At 48.2% G+C, this 19,254-nt stretch overlaps 1 protein-coding gene across 1 annotated transcript in view; it reads left to right on the top strand.

Annotated features, from left to right (window-relative positions):
- The first annotated feature begins 279 nt into the window (after positions 1-279).
- Positions 280-19,254, top strand: part of VANGL1 (VANGL planar cell polarity protein 1) — a 52,077-nt gene continuing 33,102 nt past the window's right edge. The window contains exons 1-3 of the mRNA XM_033093412.1: positions 280-399; positions 9,709-9,912; positions 18,215-18,347. Coding sequence (XP_032949303.1) covers positions 9,842-9,912; positions 18,215-18,347 — 204 coding nt within the window. The 5' untranslated portion in view covers positions 280-399; positions 9,709-9,841. The remainder of the gene's footprint in view (positions 400-9,708; positions 9,913-18,214; positions 18,348-19,254) is intronic.

Below are 19,254 nucleotides of genomic sequence, written 5' to 3' on the forward strand. Positions count from 1 at the left end.
GGATGAGTCCCTGGGCTGCTTGAACATGTGTTGGGGCTTTGATGAGGGCAAACAGGCTTGGATTTTGTGCATGACTTGAGTGTGTGTGTGTGTGTGTGTGTCCCGGTGTATGGAGTGACCGGGTGGGGAGACGCCTCCGGGGCTCGGACCCGCCCCCGCGGCAGGTGGGCCGGGCCCGCCGCGGGGTTGGCCGCGCTCGCTGCTCTTGGCTCGCGGCCGCGCCGGGCTCGCAGGGCTGGGCTCGGGCTGCGGGGCGGCGCCGGGACAGGAAGCGGAAAGCAGCAGTGCGGCGGCGGCGGTGGCGGGGTTCTGCCTCTACAGGAGCCCAGCGCAGGCCGCAGAGCCGGGGCTGCTGCGAGCCGAGACCGCGGCCGCGGAGCCCGCACGGCCGGCGCCGAGGTGAGTCCGGCGAGAGGCCGGGCGCGGCGGCGGGGCGGCGGGCGCGGGGCGCAGATCTTCGGCGGGGAGACGCCCCCAGCGCGGATCCCTCACCCCAACCCCAGGACTCAGCCCAGGGTTCACCGTCCTCCTCCCGCCTCCCATTCTACGGACCGCACCCCGTGTGTGCTTCCCGGGGTCCCACTCCTCTCCCATCCCGGCGAGGTGCACCCCTCCTGCTCCTGCCCTTGCCCTGCGCTCCCCGCCGCACCCCACTTCCTCCGGTCCCCACATTTCCTCCCCGCGCCTCGGACGCCCCCTTCTCCCCTAGCTGCAGTTCGGGGTGCGCCCTCGGGTTGTGCGTTCCGGCGGCTGGCAGGGAGTGGCCGAGCGTTCCTGCAGGCACCCGGCGGCTGCATCGGCCGTGCCGGCCGGGGGCCGGGCCGCCCTGCGCGCCGGGGGAGCCGGGCGCGCACTCTGGTTCTCACCCTGCCGCGGGGCTCGACCCCGTAACCGCCAGCGCCCGGGGCCGCCGGGCCCTGGGCCAGAAACCGGCACAGAGCTGGCCTGTGTTCACACCTCGCTTCCAAAATTGAGCCGGCCCCGGAGGCCGGGGGGGCGAGTCCGGTTGTGCATCGCAGAGCGCAACAGGCAGGTAGGAGTTTACTTTCAAAAAACGCCGGGGTGGAGCAGAAAGCGGCCGGCGAGTCTGCCCGAGGGGGTCCCAGTTGGAGGAAATCTCACCGCACCGGGGCGGCTTGGTCACGGGCAGGACCTCATTTCCAACGGCAGTCTTTGAACTCCCCCAAGCAACGCGCCCAGAGCCGTGTGAAGCTTTATAAAAATTTAAACGCGTCGGTGGCAGAGGCAGGAGTGGGGCGGAGCCGCGGCCTGGCGGCCGGGAGATGAGCTTGGAGTGAGACTTGGAGTCCAGAAATCTGTTGGATCGGTTTTCGCGTCTTCAAACCAGGTATCAAGCCCGCACCGCGAAGGTGTTGGGAGCTCTTTGAGCTGCTCGGTAAGAGATGCAGGAGCAGTTTTTCATGGTGGTTGTGTGAATGGCACGTGCATTTTTGTTAACCCCCCCCCTTTTTTTTTTTCTGGGGCTGTGGTTGGCAATGCATGTATTTTTAGACGCGTATTCCAAAAGCTAGCAGGCTGTGAAGAATCTGGCATTTTCAGGGATGTGTTTATAAATTTTAAAGGGTTGCTGGAAATATTATAACTGGTGTCACCCATCAACAATACTAATCAGCATTCTCCTTCCTGAAGGTGGGTTGTTTGATTACACAGCTCCTAGGCTCTAAGTGGGATGGCAGAAACTGTCTGCATCCAGGGACATGTAATTAGTCACTTTATGGAACCACTAATTTAGAGTGTTTAAGAGTTGAATTTAAATCAATGTGATACAGTTGGGGCTTTGATTTCTGGGAAGAAACTGTTTTATCCTACGGTTCAAAGAAATAACACTTCTCACCTATCTGTGAGCATTTGGTATTCCCAAACTTTGGTTTCTCTCAGAATCATTAGTGAAACATCTATGGTGAAATTTTCACTGTTACCGTGTCGGCAGTGTGACTTGGTTGCCACTTAATTTGTAGGTAAAATGGGAGAAGAATTTTTGAGAACGGCATCTTCGTAAGGACTGTTTGCCAGGCAGCACAGTTTTATTGTCTTACGGATTTGAACGACATAAACCATAAAGAGAAGTTCCTTACCAAGCAACAGTTCCATGTCACCCTGATCTATTGAAGAATAAACAAGCGTTGAGTGAAGAAGGGATTGTCCCCTCTGTCTCCCTAACACACACAAACATCCAGTTTGTTACTACCCTAGGCCTCAGCAGTATTTGGGTTGCTGATCACATTGTATTTTAGCAGGTAGTTTCCACCTTTGGGTTGTGAGCGCCTTAGGACCTAGAGCTATTAATATTTCAGCTTCCTTTCTTTTCTGCTGGCCTCCCCACAATGCTTGGGACACTGAACCTGTGAGTAGGAGTTGAAACTGCAAAATTCTTTGTGGGTTTTGTGTGGTTTGGGACGATTTACGATTGTTGCCCACCCTCCTTTGTGGAAATAAATAGTTCTGGTAATTGCTACGTTGCTGTACATTTTCCATAGCTAAGAACACAGGTTCTGGAATTAGACTCTCAGAGTTTAAGCCCAGCCCTTACCAGGTACGTGACCTTGGTTTCTTTAACTGTATCATGAAATTAATATTGCATTTTCCTTATAAGGCTTGTTCGGAGGATTAAGTGAGATATTACATGCAAATGACTTAAAACAGTCCCTCACACACAATAATCACACTGTAAGCTGTTAGAGTTTTGTCACCATACTCTATCTGTAAAGTGAACTCGCTGTGGTTAGGGGACTGGCTGGGTATGGGCAAATGCTTTGGGCATCATGCTATGCCATTCTCCAGAAGGCAGACAAGACAGGATTAGGTGGGCTTGGGGCTGGACCATGTATGTACGAGTGACTTTGGTCTCGCCTGAAGCCTGATGAAAAGACACATGCATGTTCTGCTGTCTGTCTCCATCAGTGTCCTTCTGAACCCTACTTACTGGGCAGCAATCATTGGCCCTGCCACCATGGGATTTGCAGAGGAGGTAGTGCCTGTGAAATCTCTTTTTTTTGAAGCTTAAATATCTAGCAGGGGACTAGGGGGTCACTTAAAAGCAAATGTACATCATAGAACCCCAGGCAAGTGAACCCTTCACTGCTCCTCAGAAATCTACACCCAGCTGCTCGGGGTGTTTCAGAGGTTGTGAAGGACTTGAGCCAAGATCACTTATTCTGGGAAGGTGAGCTGAGATCATTAGCAAGACAGGTAAAATGAGGTTGACATTTGTTCTTTCCTTGTGAATAGTGGCCCAGAATCACGCATTTGTTAAGAGCTCTGTTGTAATGAAAGACTCATGGGGTTTGTCATAAATGCCACATGCCCTCTCTGATCCCCACTTCAGTGGCCTGGATGGTGTTTTATGATTTAGAGACCAACAAGTTCAGCAAAATGTTTTGCAGACCTTGCCGTAGTTCTCCCCATCCTCCCTTCCAACCCCGTGGTCCTTCCAACCCCGAGGTAAACCCAGTAAAACACATACAGTTTCCTCTGATCTCTGTGGTGCCGATTTCCAACCTGGAAACAGTAAAAGGAGGCCTGCAAGGAACAGAATGGAAATCATTAAATTACTTAGCTACAGTTAATGGTATTCATTAAAGGTAGACGAGCATAAACCAAAAAAAATGTACATAAGTTCAATGAAAATGATATGTAAGTCATATACCATACAAAGGTATTCTTCCTCACTTGAAGGAACGTTACTTGACTGCACAATAATATCGCCTAATAGTTGTGAGTCTGTATGATGTTCTAAATTGTTACGAATTGTTTCACTTGATAGCCACCATGGACTAAAATATAATTCTGTTGTTATTGTTAGGGAATCAGGCACAGAAAGTTTAAGTAACTTGATCTGAGGTCACCCAGCTGATAAGTACCAGAGCCAGGATTTGAACAGTGACAGTCTCACTCCAGATCTTGCGCTCATTTGCTTCTCTCCCGTGGAAGAAACATTGACTCTCAACAAAATTATTTAAAGTGCCATATAATTAAACATGGGTATCTTGAGAAAAATGTTAGCTTCAAAACGTAACAAAAGTAATAATTAATGGCGTCAACCCTTTAGAATTATACATGATAAAAAAATCAAATGTTCCAAGTAATGTGCACGGGATATAGAAACACAGTTGCACCAGAAACTTCTTTCCCTTAGAAATACATCCACTGCCGGAGGAGAGGAATGGCTCTTTAAATTCTGTCTGTGTCTGCACCCCTTGCAAGGTAACTTTCTACCCTCCATACTAGAGGTTCCTTAACTACTTAATAGCTCTAGGCAGAGCTATTGATGTTTTTATAATTTCCTTTTCGTAAAGGTTAGCTTATGTTTACCACTGTCATTACCGTAATACATTATTTCCCTCATATGATTTTCCAAACACTGTTCTTTTAAGTCATAAGGTGTACTTTGTGAGTGAACATGATTGTATGGGAAGAGTCGCGGCCACTAATCTTTACTTTGCTTTTAATAAAGGGGAGTGAAGAAGGTTCTCTGTGACATTTTTGCTTGGGAATTCCAGAATTGAAGATCCTACCCGGCAAAAGTGTCCTGTGTACCTGTCTCAGCACCGCTCTCCTGTCCTTCATGAGATGATTTGTGACGAGCTCCAGCCCTGTCCTGGTGTTTGGCTGTGGCTTCTGAGGGATAAACCCAAGAGGGTGGGGGAGGCAGCTAGTCCGCGTGTTCTTGGACAGCAGCCCAACGAGTCGGCCGCCTGTTTTTACGGAGCGTGCCTGAAATATACATATGCCTCCCCGTGAGACTGATGTGTAAGCAGCAGCCCAGCTCCACCCCTGGTGCTTCTGACATTGCTGCTGGATCCAGTCTCTGCACCTTAACTGGAGATGTGAACTAGACAGCCTCTAAGGCGTCTTCCACAGTGGACCTGTGGCCTCCACGTCTTGAGGCCGGCCACAAAAACCCTTCATTCAGCATACATTTATGGAGCGTCTGGTAGGTTCTAGGAGCTGGAGAGACAGTAATGAAAATGGTCCTTGCCCTCACGGCACTTACTGTCTATACGGGAGCCAGACTTGAAGTAATCATACAAATGTATAATTGGAAATTGTGACAGAAAGGAAAAGAACAGGGTGCTGTACAAGGGCTTAACTTAGACTGGAGGGTCAGGAACGGCCTCTTGAAAGAAGCAATATTCACGTTGAGAAGGATGAGTAGGAACCGGGCAAAGCTGGGCATAGGAAGAGTGAGTATAGCAGATACACTGGGCTCTGCCATGGTTTCTTAGAGGACCTGGAGCTGGAGGGGGAGAATGGAACTGGAGAGGTGGGCAGGGCCTTGCAGACCAAATGAGAGATTTTGTGTTTTCTTCAAAGTGCAGTGGAACACCGGGAAAGGGAGGGTTTGAAGCAGAGAAGTGATATCCACATTGTAATCTGAAAGATCACTCTGGCTGCTGAGCTGCTGCGCCCAAGTAATGTGGGTCACCTCAGGGGTCAGTGTGATAGAGAGACAGCTCCAGATTCCGGATCCATACCTACACCTTTACGTGACTCCATCCCATTCAGGCCAGTGCAGCAGCCTGTTTATGACCCTGGGAATCTGGTTCCTTTTCATTACTTTATTATCTTCCTGATAAGGCATCCCTCTGACCTTATCTCAGTTCTGCTAATTTCTTGTGCATACAAGGGAACTAGTATCTTGTCAATATATCATTGCAGTGATAAGCTTCAGGATATATTTTTCTCTTAACTACGGGATCTCCCCTTATCCACAGTTTCGCTTTTTGGGAAACTTTTCTGTTTCAGTTACCCACAGTGAACCACTGTCCAAAAATATTAAATGGGAAATTCCAGAAATAAACAATTCATCAGTTTTAAGTTGCACACGTTCTGAGTAGTGTGATGAAATCGCACGCTGTCCCGCTCCGTCCCCCCTGGGAAAGGAATCACCCCTTGGTCCAGCATGTCCTCGCCGCCTGAGCACCCGTTAGTCACTTAGCAGTTGTGTTGGTTATCAGATCGACTGTCCAGGTATTGCAGTGCTTGTGTTCAAGTAACCCTTGTATTACTCAATAATGTCTCGTTTACCAAATTTCATCTCATCACATAGGCGTTTTAACATCTTATATCACCGCAAGAACTAGAAGGGTGAGTGCAATACAGTAAGATTTTGAGAGAGAGAGAGAGACCACATTTGCATACCTCTGATTACAGTATATTATAATTGTTCTACTTTATTATTAATATTAGTTATTATTATTGGGAATCTCTTACCAGTGCCTTATTTATAAATCAAACTGTCTCATAGGTATGTATGTCTAGGAAAAAAATCATCGTATATATAGAGTTCAGTACTATCCATGGTTCCAGGCATCCACTGGGGGTCTTGGAATGTGTCCTGCACATAAGGGAGACTACTGGCTTTTAAAATGAGTTCACACCGGATTGTTGTCAGTTTGCCTCCTGTTGCTTCTTCTTACTTCCCACTCAGACCTCGGACAAGAGTTGATAGAAACCGGACGACATAGAAGAAGGGGCAGACTGGATTCAATGCAGGCTTTGTAATAGTGTAGCCCTGTGTCCGTGCAGCCTGGAGGAGGTGGGTGGCTGAGAACTGGGAGCGTGAAGGGAGGATCCCAGAGCACAGAGGGCATTTACTGGGTCGAAGGGGAGAGAGAGAGAGAAAGAGAGAGAGAGAATTGAAATGCATCCGTGGGACCAATAGCATGATGGTGTCGCCCTGGGGGAGGAAATTGGGGAGACAGGGAAGCGCAGCAGAGAGCAGTTGTGGGGGTGCCGATAACCCCAGGAGGAGAAGAGGCCTCTGAGTGGGAAATGTGCACTCGAGCGTTATCCGTTAGTAAGTATTTTGCGGGTGCCTCTTAGGTTCGCAGTATCCTGGGGGTAGGTAAACAGTAGCTCCTGTCTGCAAGGAGCTCACGTTAGAGTAAATCCATGGATGGATGGATGGAGAAGAAAAAACGGGTGAGTGTTGAGTCGTAAGGGATAACCGGGTGGGGAGAGGGCAGGGTACGCTGGAGGAGAAGTAGCAGCGGCCGCACCATCAACTTGGAGGGTGACTGGCCGCAGAGAAGCCCTGTGAGGGCAGGCCGTGTGCTGTGTGCGGTCCCTGCTGTACCCCTAGCATTGCTTAGCGGGGTCTCTGGCTGCTTACTAAGCATGGCAGTGGATGAATGAATAAAGGGGATGAAGAAAAAGGTCTAGGGCAGGGAGGGCAAGGAGGTGACTTTAGGATTGAGCTGGCCAGCTTAGAGCTGTTTCGGTGGAAAGGATGGAGAATGCAGGCGACAATCGAGAGGGGGAGTGGCAGCGTATACTGACCACCCCTTTGATAAGTATGGGCGGAAATTATGGGAGAGAAGCTGGACAAGGGCAGCTGGTAGACGTAGGTGAAACCTTTCCCCAAAGGGCACTTGGGAACCCGTGATTTCCTTTGAGGGACATGCCTGGAGTTGCCTTAATGGATGACCAGAAGTTTTAATGAGGATGAAGAATGATGTCGTCTGGCAGAGGGGAGAGGGGAATGAAACTTGGGTTGCCAGGTGCCAGAGGCTTTACATAGGGAGTCTGGTTTAATGCTCACAGCCACCCTAGGAAGAGATGACATTAAATGGCCTCATTTTACAGGGGGAGAAACAGAAGCTCAGAGAGGTAAGCATCTGCTCCACCCTGTCACAGCCAGGAAGCATGAATAGCATGAGCCCAGGTCTGTGGGGCCTGGGCCGCTTGCCTCTGCCTGACACACCCCAGCAACATTTAACCAGAATTAGCTAGAAGCTGGGCTGGAAAGGGCAACCAGGAATTTGGCGGTGGAAGGCAGAAGAAAGTATAGGAGTTGTGAAATAGGCCACCTTATTTCTATTTAAAAGAGGAGGAGCCACCTGAAGCTTCCAGGGGAACCTGTCCTGTTCAGGTAACAGCCAGGTAGCAAGTGATGGGCTGAGATGCCCGCCCCGTGCCCTGTGACTGCAGGGGAGCCACAGGTGGGAAGGCAGGACAGGCGCTCTGCCCTGCTCCTTTCTGAGAGCTTTCCTCTTCCTGAGAAAGACAAGGTGGACACCACAGCTTTCATTTACCCAGCGTGCCTGGAGCCAGTGCTGAGCGTTCACCTCTGTAGCTTCTTTCTTTCCCGGCAGCCGTGTTATACACATCTTACAGATGTGCATTCAGAGAGTTTTAATCGACTGAGGTCACACAGCTAATAAGCTAGTAAAACGGGGCCTGGAACCCAGCTCCAGATACTGTATCTACTTGCATCTTTAGATCCACCCGGTGAGGATGGTGGCTGGTCATTTTACCCCCCATTTGACAAACGAGGCTATGAGGCTTATCCCAGGCTGTACTAGACAGGGAAGAGCTCTGGCTAGAGCCCAGGTCTCCCTCTGCTCCCCTTGGGCCTTTGATGGCAAGGAGAAAGGAAAGGATGAGTCACAACATCCAGGACCAGGGAGGCTAGCTCTGGGCCACAGACCGTGGAGGCGAATGCACCTCATGTCCAGGCAGAAGGAGTGGCGAGGTGGAATACACCTGAAGCAGTATTGAAGGCGATGGCCTGTGTTGTGTGCTGGTTCTCAGGCGATTCCCTCCGACCTGCAGGTGGTCGCTGGGGTCAGGGAGCCTTGGTCTCCCAGGAGGGGCCGGGGCATAGCATGTGCAAGGCCTTTATTTTTTTCTTCACAGTTATCTCGCTGGCTCTGTTTGCAGTTTCAACTTCCAAGGGCTCTGGAAGGAGGGACCCTGTCGGGCAGAGGCCGGGTCTGGGGAGAGGGGTGCAGGATGAGACATGACTTGTGCAGCTCAGCTTTCTAGAAGTAAAAATGTAGTGTGTGGGGCTCAGGAATGCACTTGGAAATGTTTCCAATTTATTTTTATTGCCAAGCAGTATCTAATGAAAATAGGGGAAAAGACCCAGAAGCCTGCAACTCATAAATCACCTGCTTACTTTTTCTGATGTTGCGTTTTAATCCTTGTCCTTACATAAGTGATTTTATGGGGTTGTCACTGTAATGGAGACTCAGTGTGTCTCTACAGTCCTGTGGCCTGCATTTTACATTTACCGTTCTCTCCTAAAAAGTTCCATTCTTCGTAATTATCATTTTAAACAGCTATATGATATTTCTTTGGGTGGATAAACCATGTTTTCCTTACCTCTTCCTCCGTTTGGAGGGCGTTCTAGATCATTTCTGGCTTTCACTCTTATAAACAATGCTGTCATAATTGTGTCTTTAAAAAAAAGAAATTAGTGCCCTAAGATAAAGTCTCAGGAATTCAGGTTCTTGGATTAAAGAGACTTTGAGAACTTTGTTTGTCATTATTTTTAAATTGGCCTTCGGAAACTGTGAGCAAATCCTGAAAAGCTGCTTCCCTGGGAATTGTTTTTGAAACCGGCGGACTGACAGTGGGGGCTGGGCATTGTGTCCAGGGGCTGAGGGAAGCCACTTCCTCCAGCCTGAACCCAGGGGGCGGCGAGGCTGTGTCCCGGAAATGGCCAAGGGCCAGGTCTCACACCCCCCGGTTCTCCTGCTGCTGTGCTAGGAGGGGTTTGGCTTGCCTGGCACCTACCTGTCCCTCTCACAGATACCTGGGGAAGCTTGTTGCTGCGTGAGTGGAGCATTTAGCATTCAGATAGAGGAGGTGGCTGCTGTCATGTACCTCCCAGCCCCTTTCGGTTGCCTTTGAAGGTTGATTTGTTTGTTTGTTTGTTTGTTTTTTTCCCCCTTTACCCAGAATTTGTTCCTGTTGAAGAGTGGCTCCTTGATTTCCATACCCTTTGAGGTTTTAGGAATCCAGTAGGTGACATTCTCTACCTCTAAGGAGACACACTACCTGCTCCTTCATCAAGTACAAGGTCTCCATTGCTATGGATACCGAGTCCACGTATTCTGGATATTCTTACTATTCAAGTCATTCGAAAAAATCTCACAGACAAGGGTATGTACGCTGTGGGTCATTCCACTTTTCCTTTTGGAAAAACATGCACGTCCGGCGGGGGTGGGGGGTGTTCTTGACTCACTTTTCAAATAGTGATGTGGGTTGCAAGGCTGTGGATGGAGGTTTTGTCCGAGGTACGTACGCCTGAGAAGCTGAGTGTGGAGAACGTGTGACATGCGTCGGGCTTCACGACACCATAATTTACATTTTACAGCTGCCATTAGACTTGATGACCTTAATTTCTCACGATTGATTTTAAATTAAAGTTTCTCCCTGCAGTGGAAATGTTTTTCACTGCCAAGTGCTTCTCATAGATAGATGACGGCTCTCCCAAAGCTTTACCAAGAATGTAAATGAAAAAAATGTTTTCAGTGTTCCTGTGTTGCTTTTCTCTCAGAGCTGCTGACCCACTGTCCATGTCGCATTTGCCACAAGGCATAGACACGGAAGTGGTGGGATTGGCCTGGTACCTTAGTTCTGTCTGACTAGTCTTCCCATTGAACAAGCCTGGGTTTTGAAAACGCTGTCCTGGGTGCTGGGGGCCTATACACATGAACAGGGGCTCACTGGTCATCATACAGCTGCTCTACTGCAGACCTGCAGGATGTCTGGTGAGTACAGGAACAAGGGGATGAATGAATAAAAGGGGGCGTGTACTGGTTAAGAATGCAGTTGGTAAAATTGCAATGCTGCTACCACTTAGACTCCTCATCTGTGAAATGGGTATAACAGTGCCCTCCTTCTGGGACTGTTGGGAGGATTAAAGGAGATTATGCACGTAAAGCATTTAACACAGCACATAGTAGGAGGTCACTAACCAGTGGCTGTATTAATGCTATTAGTGTGGTCTTGGCATTTCAGCACCACATTCGAAGGCCCCAACTGGCCACAACCCGAAGGCCTACCTGTGGTCACAGCCCTGCGTGGGCTGGGAAGGGTGACTGTGGTGGAGTCTCCCTGACTGAGCAGTTCCTCATACAAGCAGCTGAAAGCAGAGCGTCTTGTTTTACAACACAGCAGTAACTGACTTATTTATTTGCAAGCCCATATGGAGGTACACACGCAGAAAGAGATCTGGAAGGATATTCTCCCAGCTGCCAGGAGTGGTCATCCACAGGGAAGGGACTGGACACGAGACGGTGACTGACAGGAACGTTCGTTTCTACTTTATCGTTCTGTACTTGTTCAGTCTTTTACAAGCGTGTGTTTTGCAATTAACAATGTGAATGGAATCAAAGAGTATGAAAAGAAATGTTTCAAAGATTAGTTAGTGACATGAGAACCTGTTCATGAGGCCATGTTATACCAAACAAGACTCAAAAGGTTATGCATCATAATAGTTATATATTCTTGTGATAAGATGAGTAGTAACATATTGAACATGTCTGCCTCTGAGCATAGGATTATTAGAGTTTTGGGTGGGTTGTTTTTTTTTAAAAAAAACTTTCATTATTTTCATGTGTTGCTGTTATAATCATAAAAATTGGGGGGAAAGATATAAATGAGCCTGTGCTGGAGGTCAGGTAATCCTTTCTCGTCAGCGTGGGGAACAGAAAGGAATGTGCCAAGAGAAACCTGAAGTCACACACCTGGGTCCAGATCCTGAGAAAGTCACACACCCTCTGGTGATAAAAATGTCATCACAAACTTCAACCGGTGGTTAACCATATCAGATTAGTTGTAGAAGACCAGAAGCAACTTTTTAAAAATATCAAATCTTTGGACCTACCTGGAAAAAAGCAACTGCTTGTCAAGCTTCCCTTTTCCACACTACAATGGCAGACGTCAGAATTTGGGGTTCTCTTGGTGTTTGGAGATGAATAAAGGAGGATACCTCGCAGAAGTCTGAGTAGGAGCCATCTCTCGCCTACTTGATCTATACGCGTGTCCCGACTGTCATGCTTCGGGGTCCATGCTATGCCCTGCTGTTTTCTCAGGCCTCTGGGGGGCCTGAGATATTGATACAGGAGTGCCCTTGTGGCAACTTGAAGAGACTATAACTTTCAATTAAAACAGCATGCAGAACTCTTAGTGCCTTTCAGGACCCATGTGGAAAGTCCTTGGCGAATGATAATACAAGCTGAGACTTTTAATAAATTAATCAAGGAAGGTTACGGAATGCCAACTCAGGAAAGCTCTTGGTGAAGGGATGGCCATGAAAGATTTATAGGCGAGCTCCGAGGTTCTTTAGAAAAATACAGCCACCCCTATGTGGTGAATTCTCCGACTGAGGGCCCTGTGGGGTGAGGGGAGCAAAGGTTGTAATCCTTAGAAGCATGTGGCAGGGAGTACTTTGCTGGGGCAGAAACAATAGGAAGCAGTAATACTCCTGGAGAGTGAGCAGGCCCTAGACCCAGCCAAAGCTATTGTGTCACCCAAGAGTGTCCCCTGTGAAGGCCGGTCTGCTTAGGGATTTGTCGGGAATTTGAATGGAACAGTAGCAAAGGTGAGGGACCTTGCTTCTTGGTAATTTTAGTAGAATTCAAAGCCAGAGAGGAATAATGAAGTGCCCCCAACTCGATCTGCGTGATGACACCGTGATCACTTTTGGAGAACTGGCTGGGTTCCAAACAGATGACAGGTGACTGTTTTCTAACAAAGAGGTGATTAGTCTGGTTTTGTGAGACCTGCCATCTCCAGAGAGTGTCCAGTTAACTTGCTGGGAAAAATGGTATAGGCTTCAGCCGACCTAGTGTAACCTGTGGGTTTGGAGCACCAGTTGTCTGTGTTAAATACAGCAGCTGCCAGCCATGTTAACGACCTCTGGGAGAGTACCTGCTCGGACCCTCAGCCAGTAGCCCCCACCCTCACAGCTGTCTTAGAAGGGTGGGAGGTGGTACCCATTCAACAGGTGGTAATGCTGAGTCTCAGGCAGCGTTATTTGCCTGCAGGTACAGGGCTAGTAGGTGCGCTCGGCAGGTTTCAAGCCTGACTTGCGGGTGCTTTGGAAGCCCATGCTCTCCTCCGGGCTGTGCTGGGTGCTGGATGGAGAGCAGCAGGGGTGACTGGTAGGGGGCACAAAAGAGAAATGAAGGATAACTCAGTTGCCTAATATGCTAAAATGCATTGTCCGAAAGAGGGCTGCCCGAGTGGGTGAGGAACTGGTGCTTTCTTTCTTTTTTTTTAATTTTTTATTAGTTTCAGGTGTACACAACAATGTAGTAGTTAGACATTTATTGTTTATATCCCTCACAGGATTTGCCACGGGGATACGAAAGTCAGTTGGGGGAATGTAATCGATAATGTTGTAAAGATTTTGTAGGGTATCCGCTGAAGGACTTGGTGCTTTTGTTCCCAGGCTGCCCCACAGTCAGTTTGCAGTAGCCCAACCCTCACACAGGAGTCAGGCGAGAGGAAGCAGCCTGCCAGGCCTGGGCAATCAGTCTGCAGAGAGAAAGGGCAGGTAGTGGGTGGTGTTAGAGGAGGAAAGGGAGGAGTAACCGGTGGGGCCAGCTTTCCCCAAATAGAAATAGCAAACAACAGAAACAGCGAAATAATCTTCCCAGGAAATGCCAAGGGTACAGACAGTATGTGGGAATGGTGTGGGAATTGACGGGGATTCTGGCTTTGGCGAGAGGGAATTTACAGCAGCCCCCAAGGGCTCAGCTCTAGAATCGCCTCAGTAGATGTGTTTATACACACTTGCAGGTACAGGCACGTGCCAGGCCGCTGGCATGCCGTTGCCTGCTCTGCCCATCCCTCTTGCATGCACATACACGCTCACAAACCACTTATCTTGACTCCTACGGGCAGGTGTTGTGTGGAGACAAACTCAGAGATAAAGACACCGAGATTCCTGCAGCTGACACAGCTGCCCAGCAAGGCACACAGGTGACCCAGACCACGTAGGCAGAGTTGGAAAGACACCCAGCTGTGCATGTGTGTGTAACACCCTTTCAGTGGTTTGGTCGTATTCCCCAGTCTCCTCTTTCCGTCTTGGACACTGGTGGTCGTCGCCACTGGGGAGCCCTCTCCCAGAGAGCACTGGGCACTTTCTTAGTCCTGCGGGGATGAACATTGGGGGACCTGTGGCAGTGAGGTGGCCATACTGTGGCTCATCGCTCAGTAAACTGCAAAGCACTCACCGGCAGGATGGTTGGTGGACTTTTCTAGTGAGTCCTGGCGCAGAGACCTCCCTGGGGCAGTAATTTAGGACCAGTGCCCTTTATAAAAGCTGTGTGACAGTGCTCACTCCCGTGACAACTCAGACCAGTACAACACACAGCCCGCGGCCCACGTTGACTTGATAGGATGATCTGTACATTTGCGCCTCACCTGACAGTGCAGGGGAGGCGCTTGGCTCGCTTGGGTGTCCCTCGGTCCTGAGCCCTGCGTTCCTGAGCCTTTCTTCCAACCTCTTCCTCTTAATACTGTTTCAATAAAGAAGCCACTGGATGTTGCAGCCTTGTATAGCTGAGTATTATGCTCATGGCTCCCATGATTGAACCCCTGCTGTATACAGGGCATTTCATAAACAGGCCGACTGCAGGGCAATCAGGCCAGCAGCTACCCCCGGCTGCTAGGAGCATGTGGGTGGGAGAGCCTTGGGGAACGTCTCCTGGACCACCTTTGTTTCCTGGACCACCTTCCTCCTAATTACCTGGGGTGCTGGTAAAAAATACAGATTCCTGTTGTCTCCCTTCCAGGCGAATTCTCTGAGGGTGGCGTCAGTGAGTCTGTACTTAAATTTACTCCGATACCTGCCACCCCCACCCCCACCCCCACCCCCAGTGGCTTCTGCACACTCAGGTTTGAGAAGCACTGGTTTAGGGTTTCTGGCTTTGGGGATGAGAAACCTTCCTGGGGTTATCAGATAATAATCTCCTATCTGGTTTGTGTCAGATGTCACCAGGGGACTTGTTAGACTTGTTGCTTCTCCTGTGGGTGCTATTGGGCCCTTCAAGAGGCAGGCTGCGTGCGTCAGGGGTTAAAGTGGTGGCCAGTCCTAGACAGTCTGATCCCAACCCTGAGTGGCTCCCCATTCGATTTCTGCCTTGGGCATGTTCAGACTCTAGGAATTGACACGGAAAGACTTTTGGTTTCCAGTGGAATTTGTGCTGTCACAGGATTTGATCCATGAAACTACTGAGTAGATAGATGGGTGAGGGGAGCATGTGACTTGACTGATGGCAGAGAGGGTGATAGATGTGAGAACAGTCGGGGAAAGTGGAAACAGTAAAATCGAAGAGGAAGCTCCTGGGGCGGGGCCTGGGGAGCAGTGGTTCTGGGCTTAGTCTGAATAGTTCACTCTGGAGACTCACCTGGCACATGGAAAGCGCTCCCAAGTTCTTTATGGTTCCTCACAGTGACTCCTTCTGAAGTGGTTGTCTTTGGCAGCCCAGTGTTGGACACACCACTTTGTGCTATCCAAGGTTACAGCCCACTCGTGACTCCGAGCAGTAGCTTCAGAGGCGTATTTCTCAGTAGCTTCAGGGGCATATTTCACAGCACTAATAGTTTAGCAAGTATCGGGTGTGACGACCATCATTAGGATTATCTTCCAGTGCCTTCTCCAATCCGCGCAGCATGGTGGGTGTGAATCGAGGCAGTGGGAGCAGACCTGGGTTCAGATCCTGCTCTGCCACTTCCTGTGACTTCCGGAAGTCACTTAACCTCTACGAGCCTCGGTTTCCTTATCTGTAAAATGGGGACAATAATACTGGGCTTATAGAGGTTATTGTTAGGATTGAATGAAATTAATATAGTAAAGCGCTTAGTGAAGAGCTCTAAAAGTTGGGGTGGGGAGTGATTCGCAGCGATAGATACATCTCACATCTCTCAGCAGTTTGCCTGGTTGCCTGATTGACCAGAATGCCTCTATTTCTAGACTCTAATAATTTACAATAGATTGTAATGATAAGTTATGTAGAGATTAGAGATGCTGTCACTGAAAGCATCTCTGCTCTTTGATAAGCCAGTGCTTACCCTAGGGACAGGTTGATAAGGTAGGAGTTTGACCACAGGAAATCTGCCTGTGGTTCTGTTAGCTAAGTAGTGGGTTAATAGGACATGTGTTATGGAGGGGAAGAGCATTTGATTGTGTGTTGACAGTGCCTTGAACTGGTGTATCTCTTTCTGCAAGATGCACATACTCTGCTTCACAAAGTCAAGTCACCATTCCTTGCCCTGCTCATAATAATAGCAATAATAGTAGCTGCTATGTACAAGATGCGATAAAAAAAAAAATACGATGAATGTGTAAATTAAAAAAAATTTGTTTCAGTAAAAGACACGTTGCCATTAATTTCCCTTAAAATACTCCTGTTCACTTCGAACATACTTATCTCATTGTTCTTGCCGCTTTTTGAAGCAGTTCTGGAAGTCCTTTCATGAGTGTCTTTAGTGGCGCTGTCATGACTGCTTCGATGTCCTGAATCATATTGACTTTGGAGAAGAGCCAGAAGTTGCACAGTGCCAGATCTGGTGACTAAGGTGGATAAGGATACACCGTAATGTTTTTATTTGACAGAAATTGCCATATACCAGAAGCAGTGTGTGACATGGAGCATTGTCATGATGGAGGATGATTTACGGCACACTTTAAAACACACCGTTTCTCAACCGTAGGTCACACCCAACTGACCACACCGAATAAGTTGAAACTTGTCACACACTGTTATTAGGGTTCGATGCGCCACTTCTTATATTGAAGATCCCTGCCTTTCCGTGGGATGGCACTTGGCAGCAGCATTCACTAAATTTTGTGAGGCTCTGTGTCACACACACATCGCTTCTGATATGGCAATTTCTGTCAAACAAAAAATTATGGTTTGTCCTCATCCACCTTATTTGCCAGATCTGGCACCGTGCAACTTCTGGCTCTTCCCCAAAGTCAAAATGACCATGAAAGGTAAACGTTTTGAATTGATTCAGGACATGGAGGCAGCCACGACAGCACAACTAAAGACACTCAGGAAAGAGGACTTCCAGAACTGCTTCAGAAAGTGGCAAGAATGATGGGATAAGTGTGTTTGATGTGAGGGGGAGTGTTTTGAGGGGGGATTAGTGGCAATGTGTCTTTTACTGTAATAACTTGCTTTTTAAATTGAAACATTCACAGTATTATTTGATCACACCTCGTATTGGGCATAGCCCTGTACTGAGCTCTATCTACGTGTATTATTGCTGTGGTGTTATCATTATTCTCCATATCACATATGAGGAAACTGAAGTTTTCAGAGGATGAATAACTTGTGCAAGGCCACGCGTCTCGTTGGGGCAGAACTGAGACCTGACTGTTCATCCCCACTGTCTGTGTGTGCCGACCGTGCTCTGTCCAGCCTGGGAGACTTGAGAAGGAGGGCTCCTGGTTGCAGGAAGGACATCCGGCCTATGGGACAGGAGGTTGAGGGAACTTATGGTTGGCCCCTGAGGGGCTCCTTTGGTTGAGTTGACTGTTCACAGTTGGGGGTGGGAGTGCCAGTTCCCAGAGGTGTTAATGCCCAGGTTATGACCTCTGAGGTTTGCACGTGATTGATTTCCTTTGTAAGTTCTCCATTGACTCACAGCAGGGTGCTCTCACAGTCACCCTGGAAGACCACCCAGGAAATTCATTTGGAGTCAAATGATGTAGCAGCCTGCTTTCCTTTGGAGGCTTGAAAACACACACAGGCGCGCACACATGCACACGCACACACATACCTCCTGGTGTCATTTGTCCTAGCTTTTGTTTGTTTGTGTGGGTGTCTTTGAGTACAGCTAGAAACTTTGGGAATGACTTTTAGTTTGGGTTTGTAGGAATGAGAAGTGAATGATTCTCTGTGCGGGTTTAGAATTTCCTTCTTTTTGTCCAAAGGCATAGGGTGACAGTGTGTCCCAGATTCATTCCTTTTTTCTTTCTTTTTTCTTTTTTTTTTTCGTTTGGATAGACCAAGGTTTAAATATTTGGCAGTGTTGTCCCAATTTTAAAAAAGTACTAGGAAATATGTTTGGGCAAATTATCATCAAACCCAGGCACTAATTGTACAATAAAGAGGTGCCTTACCTACAGAAATTCTAAAACTCACAATTTTAGGCTTTGAAAAAATGTGATCACTGTTGATAGAGGAGGAGCGACCGTCTTTGTTTTGGGTCCTGGAATGGTGGAAAGAAAATACTAAGTAGGGAGTGAAGATCATCTTACTCCTTGCAGGGGGGTGCAATGGGTGGCTATTGGCACCGTGTGTGTGTGTGTGTGTGTGTGTGTGTGTGTGTGTGTAATTTTCCTGAATTCAAAATGAAATTTACAGTATATTTTGATGAAAATTCATTAACATGGCATAAATATGCCAGCTGATTATCTTTTTTTTTTTCCCCCCTCCAGGGAAAGAAATAGAGAGAGACACAAATCATCCCGGAATAAAGATGGCAGAGGGTCAGAAAAATCTGTCACCATTCAAGCTCCCACTGGAGAGGCCCTGTTGGCCAATGATTCTGCTCAGACAGAGGAAGTTCAGGTAAAGATCAAAGGCAGGCTGTAAGTACACTGCCACTTGATCAAGACCCCTTTCGGTAAATGTTTTCCTAAGTCTTGTTGCAGTAGGTTCTCTTGGGTTTTTACCTTTATTTTTCCAGCATGTTAATTAGTTTATCTATGTCCCGGGGTTTCTTGTTGGTCTAAGGACAGGCTGTCCTGCCATTGGCTCGTTTGGGGATTCTTCTGACGTGTGATTGGTAGGCCTGCTTTGAATGGTGTTAAAAACAAGCCAGCAAGACTGATGACCGGGCAGAGAATGGAAAAGTTACAGGCTGCCGTCTCTGGAGACACGTTTTCAAAGTGGAACCGGATGAGAAAGGGAAGAACACCCCCTCCAGAAACCCTGAGTCGTGTGGGGAAGAAAGAAGAGCATGGTGGTTAGGGCAGCCCAGACCGAGCATCGCTACTAGATATTTCCAATGAATCAGGGGCTGCCTGGTAGATGCCTGGTAGGAAAACACAGATGAATGAAATAGACCCCGGGTCACAAAGACGGGGTACAAATGTGTCAGGCAGGCTGGGGGATGAATAGCAGTGTGTGAGACACGTCTGTGTCAGGGCCGTGGCATGGAGTGATGGGTCTGTGCACAAAGAGTGCATTTCCCCTGTCAAGGGGACAGCAACCCCTCAGCTCCAGACACTTCTTATTGCTCAGGAATTCGGTGTTCTTGGATCTTGCAATGTTTTGAGAAAAGCTGGAAACTGGGATTTTATGTGAAATCACCCAAATTTTTAAATACAGTGGACCCTTGCACACCACGGGTTTGAACTGTGTGGGTCCACTTATATGTGGATTTTTTTTTTTTGTCAGTAAATAAGCACAGGACTATACGTGTATTTTCTCTTCCTTTGGATTTTTTTTAAATAACATTTTCTCTAGCTTACTT

This window comes from Rhinolophus ferrumequinum, chromosome 22 (assembly GCF_004115265.2).
Source record: "Rhinolophus ferrumequinum isolate MPI-CBG mRhiFer1 chromosome 22, mRhiFer1_v1.p, whole genome shotgun sequence".
NCBI classification, from domain to species: Eukaryota; Metazoa; Chordata; class Mammalia; order Chiroptera; family Rhinolophidae; genus Rhinolophus; species Rhinolophus ferrumequinum.